The following is a 13,655-nucleotide window of genomic DNA, read 5'->3' as shown; positions in this document are numbered from 1 at the left end:
AAACATATTTTGTCTAGTGTTTAACATAGTTTAATTATTAAAGAAATTGTTACTCCACTTTTCAGGAACATATTTGTGAATTAACACATTGCATTGGGCCTGTTTTTGAATAAATTATTCTGTAATTAAGGAATTACACCAAGTACTTTGGTTTGTGATTATCAGCTTATTTCCCTATTACATGAATATTATTTTCTTTACTTCCTGATTATGGAAAGTGATAAAATAAAATTTATCATTGCTAGTAGATCATTGCACATAAAAAGTAAGGTGGGAAGAACTTAGGACTCCAGCTACATCATCTTTCCATTACATCTAATATTCCAGATGAAAGTACACATTTAAAAAGAATAATATGAGGAAATGGAACATTTGATTGTACAGGAGGCTTTGGCTTCAAATTCTGGTGTGGATCTCTGGTCTTCAGAAGTTAGGACAGATGTTTATCTATTTGGGAAACTAAACGATTGTTAGTTTGTTAACTCTAGACCTCCGGTAATTTGATTTTCTACACAGGTGAGTATGTGGAAGGAAGGAGGGGAGACTCAAGGAGACCCTACCATATTTTCTTACACTTTGAAATAGAAAAAGAAAAAAGAAAAGAAAAACAGGGCAGGAGAAAATTTGTCTTAAGAAGATAAGTAGAAAGGAAGGAGAACATGGAGGAAGGGGAAGGACATCCGGGACTCGGACGGTAGATAAGAGTCTCCTAGCCGGGCGGTGGTGGCGTACGCCTTTAGTCCCAGCGCTTGGGAGGCAGAGGCAGGCTGATGATCTCTGTGAGTATGAGGCCAGCCTGGTATCCAAAGTGAGTTCCAGGAAAGGCGCAAAGCTACACAGAGAAACCCTGTCTCGAAAAAACAAACAAACAAACAAACAAAAGAGTCTCCTAGCTGGAAGTAGGGCCATCTAGGTAACAGGGAGGAGGATTGCAGGCTGGTTGGATTGTTCAGTGTGTAAAGATGTTTCTGCCCAGGTCTGATGATATGCGTTTGATTTCCCAGAATCTGTTTACAGGTGACTGCAGAGAACCAAATTCACCAAGTTGTACCAAGGCATGCACATGCCTCATCCTGCCATGGTACATACAAACAAACTAATAATTACTATAAATATTAAATATTAAAGGAAGAATAAGTGTGATTTTCTGAGAGAAACAAAAAACTTTATGGCGAACAATCACCGATTTTGAAGGGGGGTTATTTATTCATATTGTTAGGCTTTATGTATTTTAAATTCTCTGTAAGTAAGACTACTTCCTGTTATGAATTTAGATATACAGACACTGGGGTCTAGAAACTCCATTTCAGGAGTACATTGTTAGTAGAAGCATAAGTGTATAAGTTTACTCAATTAAGTATTTGTGCTTGACACATGGTTTATAATGGCAAAACAGTGGAAAACCAAGTCAAGATGATTGAGTAAGTAAAAGTACTTTTTTTGTGAAATACAAAATTTGTTAATTTGCTTGAGTACTTACAACAGATACCATATGGTCCAGAAATGATAAATTAATATCTGGTCCTTCAAATAAAACATCTGCTTGCCCCTGTGATTAAACAATCAGCTCTCTGTTGACCACATCTCCTGCAACTTTACCTTTTCTCTATCTCTCTCTTTTTTTGTTTGTTTGCAGGCAAATGGATGGAACTAGAAAATATTATCCTGAGTGAGGTAACCCAGACTCAGAAGGTATCACTCATAAGTGGATACTAGATATAAAACAAAGGAAAACCAGACTGCAACCCACAAAGGGGCTAGCTAGTAAGGAAGACCCTAGGAAGGACACATGGATTGCCCAGTGATGGAGAAATGGATGAAATCTACATGAGCAAACTGGGGATTGGGGGGTAATAGAGGGCAAGGGTCGGGAGATGAGAGTTTAGGGGAGCGGGAGGTTTGAGCTGGAACAGGAACAGAGTAGGAGAGCAAGGAAAGAGATACCATGATAAATGAAGACACCATGGGAATAGGGAGAAACAGAGTGTTAGGGAGGTTCCCAAGCATCCACAAAGATGACTCCACCATAGACTACTGGTAATAGTCGAGAGGGTGCCTGAGCTAGCATACTCTGGTAATGGGATGGCTGAATAACCTAATTGTCATCATATAACCCTCATCCAGTGACTGATGGAAGCAGATGCAGAGGTCCACGGCCGGGTTCCAGGTGGAGCTCCAGGAGTCCAATCAATGAGAGAGAGGAGGGATTCTATGAGCAAGGGATATCAAGACCATGACTGGAAAAAGTACAGAGACAACAAGCCAAACTAGTGAAAATGCATGAACTGTGGACCAATAGCTGAGGAGCCCCCATGGTACTGGACTAGGCCCTCTGGATAAGTGAGACAGTTGTTTAGCTTGAACTGTATAGGGGGTCCCCAGGCAGTGGGATTGGGACCTGTCCCTAGTGCATGAGCCGGCTTATTGGAATATAGTGCCTATACTGAGAAACTTTGAGCAGCTTTGGTGCAGGAAGGAGGGGCTTGGACCTGCCTCAACTGAATGTACCAGGCTCTGCTGACTCCCCATGGGAGATGTTGCCTTGGAGGAGGTGGAAATGGGGGGTGGGTTAGGGGGGAAGGCTGGGAGGTGGGAGGAGGGAGGACAGGGGAATCTGTGGTTGATATGTAAAATGGATAGAAAATCTCTTAATAAAAAACTTTATTTAAAAAAATAAAATACTCGCCAGGCCAGCCTGGGCTACCAAGTGAGCTCCAGGAAAGGCGCAAAGCTACACAGAGAAACCCTGTCTAAAAAAAAACCAAACCAAAAAAAAAAAAATTTGAAACTCATATTTTTTTCTCCTGAGAATTTCCACAAAATTAAACCTTTGTCCCTGCAAATGCTTGCAAGAAAATGTCCATGGCAGTTATTTGAAACAGTCAAATCCTAGAAACAAGTTTGTTTCACATCAAGTAGTGAATGAGCAAACACAGTGAGAATCATAACTATATGTGAACAGTACATAAAATTATTGGAGTGCCTAAAATTCAACCAGAAATAAATCCTATATGCCATGATTCCATGCTTATGAAATATGCTGAAATAATCAGTTTATAACATGAGAAAACAGAGTAGTGGATAACTGAAAGGAGGAGACAAGTGTAGGAAATTAGTATAAATGGCTGTAAATTCCTTTTTTTTGTTTTTGTTTTTTTTTTGAGACAGGGTTTCTTCGTGTAGTTTTGGTACCTGTCCTGGATCTTGCTCTGTAGACCAGGCTGGCCTCAGACTCACAGAGATCAGCCTGGCTCTGCCTCCCAAGTTCTGGGATTAAAGGCGTGCGCCACCACCTCCACCCCATTCCCTGGCATAAATGCCTTTCTTAAGCAGTGGAAATATTTTAAGATTAAATGTGGCAATAGCTAGATAACATGGTAATTTGCTAGCAATCATTGGATTGTACCTTGTAAGCACAGGATTTTATTAGATACAAATAATGCTTCTAGAGGCTCTTTAGAAGGCGATGGAGAAATCTAGAAAAGTCTGTTTAGTGGCATAAAACAGAACTCAGATAAATGAGGAAAGGTCATTGCTCCAGATAATAATAAAACACTAAATACATTAAAACATTTTAAATTTAAATATTAAATTAATTAAACCAAAAAAGTAGAGAAGAATTAAACGTTCATATTGACCCAACTTCCTTAAATGTTGATGACCCCCAAGTAGATTTTGTGATGAGTACATAAAGATTGTGTGGTTTTGGTCAATATTACCTCAGAAGTGACACATTCTTTTTTTTTTTTTTTTTTTTTTGGTTTTGGTTTTGGTTTTTCAAGACAGGGTTTCTCTGTGTAGCTTTGCGCCTTTCCTGGAGCTCACTTGGTAGCCCAGGCTGGCCTCGAACTCACAGAGATCCGCCTGGCTCTGCCTCCCGAGTGCTGGGATTAAAGGCGTGCGCCACCACCGCCCGGCCGTGACACATTCTTTTTAAGACTTCATATAATATATGATGCCAATATATCTTGTTTCTAGTCATGCTCACTGTCTTGAGAAGACATATTTTGACATTAATCTTCTCAAACCCTCCTATACCACTGTTCAATTCTGTAATGACCTGCCCACTTGTTCATTCAATTATTCATTTATATAACTAGTTCTATGTAATAGAAACAACATGCTATGCTGTATATAGAATATATTACTTAATGAACGGTGATTATTTTATTACTCAAGTTTTCCAAGCCTCTATTAGTATGTCACATGTATGGTTGATATATTGTGCACCCTAATAAACTTATCTGGGGCCAGAGGACAGAACAGCCACTAGATAGACATAGAGGCCAGAAAATGGTGGAACACACACCTTTAATCCTAGTATTCTAGAGAAAGAAATCCATCTGGGTCTCTGTGAGTTCAAGGCCACACTGGAAACAGCCAGGCAAGGTGACACACATCTTTAATCCCAGGAAGTGATGGCAGGAAGCAGAAAGGTATATAAGACGTGAAACCAGAAACCAGAGGCTTTTTAAACTTTTAGGCTTCTAGCAGCAGTTCAGCTGAGATCCATTCGGACAAGGAATCAGAGGCTTCCAGTTTAAGTGAACAGGATCAGCTGAGAAGTTGGCAAGGTGAGGTTAGCTGTGGCTTGTTCTGCTTCTCTGATCTTTCAGCATTCACCCCAATATCTGACTCCTGAGTGTTTTTATTAAGACCTTTTAAGATTCATGCAACACACATGCAACTATTGACATTTCTCAGTTTCTCCATACTTAGTTATGTCCTGTCACAATGTTACTTTGTTATATTCTAGGCACCTTTTATATTATTACTGCCACAACTCTAGTCTCAATGACACTTCAAAAGTTCTTTTAATGGGAAACGCCATCATAAACCAAAGGTCAAAATGGTGCACTCTATTTGCTACAATACATGGGCTTGTATTCCTAGGTTTTTTTTTCTCTGTGGAAATAGGAAATACATGTATGAGTATCAACCCATTGGTATATCCTCATCTATAGTTACTTCTGTAGCTATTGGTATAAAAAATAAAGCCTTGCATTTGTGCTTGTATTTCTAGATTTTAATCAAATACTGTCTCTGCTTGTTTATTCTAATGTCTTTTCTTCTATAATGAGAGACTTGGCTTGTATATTAGGGTTTCTATTGTTGAGATAAAATGTGGTCCATTTACACAATGGAGTATTACTCAGTGGTTAAAAAAACAATAATGACATCATGAAATTTGCAGGCAAAGGGATGGAACTAGAAAAAAAATCATTCCAAGTGTGGTAACCCAGACCTAGAAAGACAAACACAGTATGTACTCACTCATAAGTGAATAGTAGATGTAAATCAAAGGACAATTAGGCTACAATTCACAGCCCTAGAGAAACTAGGTAACAAGGAGGACACTAAGAGGGATGCATGGATCACACTCGAAGGGGAAATAGATAAGATCTCCTAGGTAAACTGAGGCTGGGGGAGTGGGTAGAAGGGAGAGGGTGAGGGATGGGAACTTGAAGGATTGGGATGGTGGATTTGGGGTAAAGATGGAGAGGGAGAATAACAAAAGAGATATCTTGATAGAGGAGGCATTATGGGGTTAGGGAAAAGAACCTGTTGCCAGGGAAACTCCAGGGAATCCACAAAGATGACACCAGCTAAGATTCCTAGCAATAGTGGAGAGGGTGCCTGAACTGGCTTTCTCCTGTAATCAGATTGGTAATGACCCTAATTGTCATCATAGAACCTTCATCTAGTAACTTATGGGAGCAGATGCAGAGATCCATAGCCAAGCCCTGGGCTGAGCTTTGGGAATCCAGCTGAAGAAAGGGAGGAGGGATTATATAAGGAAGGTATCAGGGGTCAAGATCATGATGGGGAAGCCCACAGAGACCATAGACTTGAGAGCTTATGGACTGTAGACCAACAGCTAGGGAACCTGCTTGGGACCAACCTAGGCCCTCTGCGTGTGGGTTGACAGTTGTGTAGCTTGGGTAAAACAAAAGACTACTGGTCTGAAAACCAGAAAGTATCAATAGAATGACTCCTAATGATATTCTGCTATAACTCTTATCCGTGCCTTATTCAGTCATCATCAGAGAAGCTTCCTCAAGCAGCAGATGGGAGCATATGCAGAGACTCACAGCCTGACATACATGGAGAGAGACTCTAGATTGTATTTCTCCATCAAATCCCTCCCATCAGATCTCAGGGAACCTCAGAGAAGAAAGGGTGGGAAGAATTTAAGAGCCAAAGGGGAATGGAGGACACTAGAGAAGTAGGCCCTATGAATCAACTAAGCAGGGTGCATATGAGCTCACAGAGACTGAAACAGAAAGCACAGAGGCTACATGGGTCTGCACCAGGTCCTCTGCATGTATATTATGGCTTTTAACTTAATATTTTTGTGGGACTCCTTAGTGTATGAATGAATGGGTCTCTGATTCTTGTGCCTGTTCCTGAGGTTGCCTTATTCAGCCTCAATGTGTTGTTTTTTTGCTTTATCTTGTTATATTTTATTTTGTCATGTTAAAAACAAACAAACAAACAAAGAAATAAAGTAAAAAAGAACTATTCAGAGCCAACAAGATATAGAAGAACATTTTAATAGATCAGTAGATGAACAAAATGTGGCAATTATGTTGAAGAATACTGCACAGTTATAAAAAGAATGATGTAATGACATGCTATAATGTGAATGAAACTTAAAAGCATGCAAAGTGAAAGAAAATCTCTCTCTCTCTCCCTCTGTCTCTCTGTATGTGTGTGTGTGTGTGTGTGTGTGGGACGGTGATGGCAGATGCATGAAATAGAAAGTAGATTAGTGAATTCCTGGAGCTGTGTGTAAACATGGATTGATTGAGTTGAATACAGTGGTAGAGAAGGTCTAAAATTTTGTGGTAAAGATGTTTGCACAGCTGGCGAGTTTCTAAAAAAATTAACAAAGTGCATATATAACATGAGTAAATTTTACATCAAATAAATGTATGAAACACAACTAATATGTGTAATAATGAGGTTTGTGGCAATGAATAGTTTGTGGTACCATGAAACAGGTATGGAGCCTGGATGGAGGGAGAGTATTTACTTGTAAGCGTAGTGTAAGCCAAGTAGCCTGGTAAATTATTTGGAACTGCATACAAATTTACACATTTAAATTTTACTCACCTATAATTTAAAAATAGTTAAATATTTTAAGAGTTAATATGCATTATAGTTGGTATACACACATATGCATGTACATTTACTGGATAATCAATTATGTATTTTAAAATGGAAACAAAAATCTGTATAGAGTGGACCCTAGTATCATAACACCAAGCAGTATACTATATAAGATGAAACTAGTTTTTCTCAATCAATTATTTTATTAATTTTTCCATGACCCTTCCAGTGTGAGACTATTACTACTGCATAGGAAAGCTTATTCAAATACAGACTGGTTTGTGCATATGAACAGCCGTCCTCTATAGTTTAAACCAGAATTCTTACAACCTCACAACAGCTTCTTTGAAACAAACAAAATAAAGTAAAATATCTAACAAATGCAAATAGAAACAAACATTCGAGCAAAGAAAATCATACCTGATACATTTAGCTACATATGTCATAGAGGATAAAAATGGTAGATGAGGCCATGTCTGGCTCAAGAGATTTGATCTTTCTCTAGTAGGCTCATTTTTTCTTTCTCAAGGACACTCCTCCTCATTGCACCCAATTTTGAAAGCTTTCATCAGAAGCTTTCTTGGGCAGAATGGGACTGGAGTAGTTACAGGATATTTGAATCTCAAAATACAGAATAACTTGAAAATCACCTTGTAAAGGTTTATTTTACAGAAAATGAATCTCAAGGGGGAGTAAATGGAATGTGGTAAGACAAAGTGTCCTGTAGAGAACTTAAAAGTAACGATTATCAGAGTTTCAAGCACTAAACATTAAAATCACCACAAACATGACCTGAGCTGATAGAAACAAACAACTTTTTGTTGAGCACGCTATCCAGTTGCAAGAAATAGTATATTGCCTCTGAGAAAGCCAGTCTGGTGAAGCGTGAGGAAAACTTGACCTCCAGAGTAGGTTTCTCCATGCTCAAGGACACAGTGGATAGAAAGTGAAGAGCATCCTTTTCTGACAATATTTCCTAAAAACAACGTGAGCTCAGAGAGCAGGACTGAAATATTTTTGTTTGTTTACTGTTTGAGAAAACATTCTGAAATTAACCTAAGCAAATGCAATAAAACAGAAATAGTGAGAAGAAAAGATTGACAAAACAACCTTTTGTATATTTAAGGGTATTTAAAAATTCTATTTAAGGAAGTTTGTTACTAGAAGACCTATATTAGTAAAATCTGGATATAAATACATACACATATATTGATGTGTATGTGTTGAACATGTGAAACTGAAGGGTCAAAAGAGGCCAGAACATACTATTGAAATTCTCAGTAACATTTAAGTATGACATTTGCATCTGTTAGTGCTGAAACAGCTGTGCAGGCAAACACTACTTTTATTCCTCTGCTTATTTTTTTTTCTCATTTTTAAGGGTAAATCTGAGCTCAAACCAGATTTTACATCAGGATCCTCTCAAGAGGTGAAAGTTAAAACACATTGCTAGGTAGTTCTTCCTGATGATTAGTGTGAATACGATGTTTCTCAATTGTGAACAGAGAATACACTTGTTTCTTGGGATTTTGTGTGGTACTTTTCCTCATAAAATGATGAGTTTGCACAGAATATTTCTTCATTAGATGCAAAATGGCTAATAGGTTTGTTCAGAATGTTGTGGGGTGTGTTTATAATTGGCCCTGATGAGCAGTGATGGTTTTGTGTTTGCAGTAGGATTGATTTAGCCCATGGGCATTATTACCTATGATTTGCCTCCATTTTGTCTGATGTGTGCTGATTTGTGTGATGATTCCCTCTGGATTTGTGGTTGTGTATATTAACCTGAAAGAGTATGAAACTATTTTTGGCTAATCTTCCTCAGAGAGTTGATCAATTTTTCTAGAGCATTCTTATTCTTGTTAACTGTAGGGCATTCTTCCTACCATATGAAAAACTTGTGTACTTCTTCAATTAACTAGGTTTAAAAAAACCACAGTACCATATTTTCCCAGGAAGTCATTTTTATAGTTCAAACCTAATGATCTTTCTTTTTTTTCATCAGTTCCTAAGTAGTATCTAGTATATGATGAATTGTATCAACCATTTCTTAATCATTTTGGTAATTTATTTTTACTTTTTGCCTTATATGTAAATGTATTTCTGGTCTGAAGATTAGAAACTCATTTAGAATAAACAATAATGCCATTGATTTGAAGGTATATTGAACAAATTAGTGCTGAATTGAATCACATTGCTCATTCATGCAGATTTTGAAGTTTAACTTTGGGAGGGAATTCCATGACAACACACATTTCTTTTGAGTACTCTTCCCTCATTCATCATCCTAGGAAGATCACAGTTGAATTGAGTCTGTGAAATACAGAGATCTTCTTGGACTGTCTGTGACCATGTACTTTCTGAAAATCAGAGAAAGTATATTCAGTGCTCGTAGGGTGTGTGTGTGTGGGTGTCCTGCCAATGAAGGACCCTTCCCTTAGATGCTGGGCACATTCTTATACAAAAAGGCACTAGGATGAGCTTCAGGTCACTGAATATTTTCTGGCAATCAATTATATACCCCCGATAATTCTTCCCCATACTCATACATCTCTGTAATAAATGGAGGAGTGTAGCAACACAAGCATGCATCCACCATTTCTAACAATCTGCTTTATTTATATCCACAGAAGATCAGAATGATCCACTTTATGATTATGACAAGGAAACTATTCCTTGATTCACCTACCTAAATTTTACCAAAGTAGAGTCCTATGAAAGTTCAAAATCTGTATCTACTCAGCTCATCAGGCAGTATACATGCAATAGGCCCTTCATATCTAAGTGACATTGCCCCTTCATGTTCAAGTACAACTGGAGTTTGTTTGTCAAAGTAAAACACAGAGAGAAGAGAGTTGGGAAAGTCTTCCTGCTTCCTTGAATTACAGTTCCTCCATAGTTGTATGATATTGACAAGAATACTTAACTTACACAAGGTTTGTTTGTCAAGGTTAAATCTGACAGTTTACATGTGGGTTATTTATGACAACGTGGGACTTAGAAATTGAAATGCACACATAGATAATGCCACAGAAAAACAGCCTTTATGTGACCATTATACTTACAGTACAACTTTCCTGCTAGAAGCCACCCTTGCCCATTGGGATTTTTGATTAATTTTCCATAGTGCTGAAGGACGACATGGAAAATCATGAGTACCAAGGGGTTACAATGTGGAACTTTCTAGGCTCTGCTTTTCCTAACAAGGAGTCCATTCCTTCCCACACCAATCCCCTTTCCTTTTTCTGTTCTAACTCTTCCTGTTTGGCACAATGTCTGTCATCTTCGTGCTTGTGTGTACAGTAGGCCTGTGCTGGATGAAGTCAGTGAGGCTGCACCTCCTTGAGGCCCCCCAGCCTCCTCAACGCTGCCTTCATCTCTTTGTTTCGTAGTGTGTAGATGATGGGGTTGAGCAAGGGAGTAATGACTGTGTAGAAGACAGCTACCACCCCATCCAGAGGTTCCTGTGAGCCAGGCCGTAGGTAAATGAAGGTGCAGGGCACGTAGTAAACGATGACCACAGTGAGGTGGGCAGCGCAGGTGGAGAAGGCATTGCGACGCCCATCTGCAGACCGGATTCTCAGGATGGCAGCCACGATGTAGCCATAAGAGGTGAGAATGAGCATAAAGCACGTGAGGGCCAGGAAGCCAATGTCTACAAAAGTGACTAACTCATTGATGGTGGTGTCTGCACAGACTAGACGGAGAATGGCAGGGATGTCACAGAAGAAGTAGTCAACTCGGTTTGGGCCACAGAAAGGCAGCCTGAATATGAAACTGGTTTGGAAAAGTGAATGGATGGTCCCTCCAATCCAGGTGCCCAAAGCTAGGTAGTTACAGACACTGCGAGTCATGATGGTGGCATAGTGTAAAGGCTTACAGATGGCCAGGAATCTGTCATAAGCCATAAGCGTGTAAAGAAAACATTCGGTGCAGCCCAGGAAGTGGAAAGAAAACAGTTGAATCACACAGCCCCCAAAGGAGATAATTCTACTATCCAAGAGAAAGCCAGCTAGCATCTTCGGTACAATAGCAGAAGAAATGGTCATATCTAAGAAGGAGAGGTGACATAAGAACCAGTACATGGGCCGGTGGAGCCGGATGTCCACCAAGACAGTGAGGATGATGAGCCCATTGCCAGAGACAGTGAGGAGGTAGATGACAAGGAACGCTAGGAAAAGGGGGAACCCGAGCTGAGGTGGGTGGTGCAGGCCCACCAGAATGAAGTGAGACACAGAAGTCTGGTTGCCGCTTTGCATGTCCTTGGCGGTCACATCTGACGAAAGACCACAGAAGGGAAGAAAGGCTTAATGCGCTTGTGAAGTCTCCAGCCATGGCACATATATTCTGCAGTATTCCCAAACAGGCACAGAAAATACTTTTTCCCTTCCCTCTTTCCATGCCTTCCTCCTCCCCTCCCTCCTTCCCCCTCTCCCTATCTCTCTTTCTTTTCCTCCCTCTACCTCCTCTCTCTTCTGTATCACTCACTTGTTCCTTATCATTTTTCCCCTCTCACCTAACCCTTCAGGCTCACCCCCCCCCAATCCCCAGGAAATGAGAAACTAAAAATCTAGTTCCAAGGGCAAGCTGACTCAGCCATTGTTCAACCAGCCCTGCCACAATGTAACAATGTAAAAAGATTTTTGTGAAGAGATGCGTTCAACTGTGACTGGGATAGTTACAGGTGTTCCAGGAAGGACCACTGTGACCTTTGTGTAAACTCCACTTCTGCCCTGATACCCCCCCTTGAGGTTTCAGGAAGAATGTACATGGGGACGTGACTGTACCCACTCTGTGATCAGACCATAATCTTGTGAAACGAAATTGTATGGGAATTGTAACCTTATGGCTTTTGTGGGTTTTTCCTTTAAAAACCTCCATGTGGCTGCAGTAAGATGCGACTCTTGCTCTCAGGACAAGGGTTTGCCCGTCTAAATAGATGCTTCAATAAAAACCTCGTGCTGTTGCATCAACTGGACTGGAGTCTGGGTTCTTGGGGTGCCCACTCGAGACCCTAAACCTTTGGGGTCCAACAACCCCCTCTGATGGAGATTGTATTTGCTTGCAGAGAACATCTCAGTGCTAAAGCTAATGAACAGTTTTCCTTGTCCACAGTTTTGCTTTCCAAAGTTTCAGTTATAGTCACCCATGGACTGAAAATATTATTTATCTTACTTTTTCATGAGAGTAAGAACACAGAACTTGTACGGCAGTATATTATCAGTTTTTATTAATGGTTGTTGCAAATCTTATCCTTCAACTTTCTGGACTGCCACAGACATTGCTGTTCTCAGTGACAAGTTTGCACATGACAAAATCAGTATCCAGCATTCTGATCTGTACAGTGTTCATGAAGGCTTGTGACTGAGGACACCAGGGCCCATGTAACTGCTTCATCATTATTTTATGTACCTAAAGGTAAACTCTGAAGAGCATTTGGATCAGAAAACTCCAAGACAAGACTGACCTTTGCTAAATAACACTCAAAGCCTCTCCTGTCATATGTAATGCTTTAGGTCTCAGCTGTCTCCTGTTCCCAACACCTGTAACATTTAATAAAGTCCATCTCCAAAGGATCTCTGTTACTATACCTCTCCCTCCCCTGCTCTTCCTGGAGCCTGCTGATGAGCTCTGCCTGGTTGAGAATCTGCAATGAGGCCAGCTGTTTCCCTCAGCTTCTTGCATGTTCCTGCTCCGTAAGGAGGCCCATTTCTGCAGCTTTATGGGCCGTGACCCTTCTTGCTTATGAAACTGTTCTCTTTCTGCTTCCCCTCTTATAGCCTACCTGATGCTTTGGGCAGTGGGGTCTCTTGGTTTTAGCCTCTAGAGTCTTGTTTTCTGCTAAGCAGGTTCTTCCTTCCTGTTAATCAGGTTCTTCCTTCCTACAGTCTCAATGGGGTACGAGTTAAGGGGGTGCTGAGATTCACTCTGCCTTTCCCATTGGGGGCAATTAACTACCAAGCGTAAATAAGTTTCACTGGGCTTTGTTCACAGAAGACCCTTTGGAAGTTTGCTGAGTGGCCAGTAGTGTCCCTGTAGCACAGGATCCTAATGAGAGTAGGTGCTTGGTAATCCATGAGAGGCCCCTTCCTCTTCTCTGGGTTTTAGTTTTCTTACCCTGAAACTTCAGATAATTCTGAATTGCTCACATATTCCATGAAAGTCTGTGTGGAAGCTGAAAGAATATTAAAGCTATGGGTATTGAACCAATGCCACTTATTAATTACTTTAAATGAGCCATTCAAATTTAACTTGGAGTCAATCACTAGGGTATTATACTAGAGTATGTCACACCATCAGGGCAGAGTGGTGTCTGGTTATCAGGATGAAAACAGATGGACTGTGAGGGCCTCTGGATAAGTGACTCAGAGCACATACCATGCTACTCTTGAAGAAATGGAATTATGGCAAGTAAGGTTGTCTCCAAAAGTTAATGTCATACAATTGAATGAATTAAATCCTATTTAAGTCTATGTTGACAGATGACATGAATTCATTCAGATCTAGGCATGGAGAAGCCTGCAGTTTTGAACTAGAGAAGG

The 13,655-nt window shown here is 40.1% G+C and overlaps 1 protein-coding gene across 1 annotated transcript; it reads right to left on the bottom strand.

Annotated features, from left to right (window-relative positions):
* Nucleotides 1-9,558: 9,558 nt before the first annotated feature.
* LOC143274120 (olfactory receptor 10G6-like) lies at nucleotides 9,559-12,854 on the bottom strand. Its single transcript, XM_076575582.1, has 2 exons — nucleotides 12,705-12,854; nucleotides 9,559-11,389 (listed from the first exon to the last, which is right to left on the bottom strand). The coding sequence occupies exons 1-2, from the start codon at nucleotides 12,796-12,798 to the stop codon at nucleotides 10,437-10,439; spliced, it is 1,047 nt and encodes a 348-aa protein (XP_076431697.1). The 5' UTR covers nucleotides 12,799-12,854; the 3' UTR covers nucleotides 9,559-10,436.
* Nucleotides 12,855-13,655: the final 801 nt, after the last annotated feature.

The sequence above is a fragment of the Peromyscus maniculatus genome, chromosome 7 (genome assembly GCF_049852395.1).
Source record: "Peromyscus maniculatus bairdii isolate BWxNUB_F1_BW_parent chromosome 7, HU_Pman_BW_mat_3.1, whole genome shotgun sequence".
In the NCBI taxonomy this organism is placed as follows: Eukaryota; Metazoa; Chordata; class Mammalia; order Rodentia; family Cricetidae; genus Peromyscus; species Peromyscus maniculatus.
The sequence above is the reverse complement of the archived record's forward strand: the minus strand, read 5'-3'. Positions and strand labels throughout refer to the sequence as shown.

Excerpts from the sequence above, each read along its gene's own strand:
- LOC143274120 (XM_076575582.1), bottom strand. The coding sequence starts at position 12,798 with ATGCAAGAAGCTGAGGGAAACAGCTGGCCTCATTGCAGATTCTCAACC. Across the intron at positions 11,390-12,704 it reads GAAGAGCAGGGGAGGGAGAG|ATGTGACCGCCAAGGACATG; the intron begins GTATAGTAACAG and ends GTCTTTCGTCAG.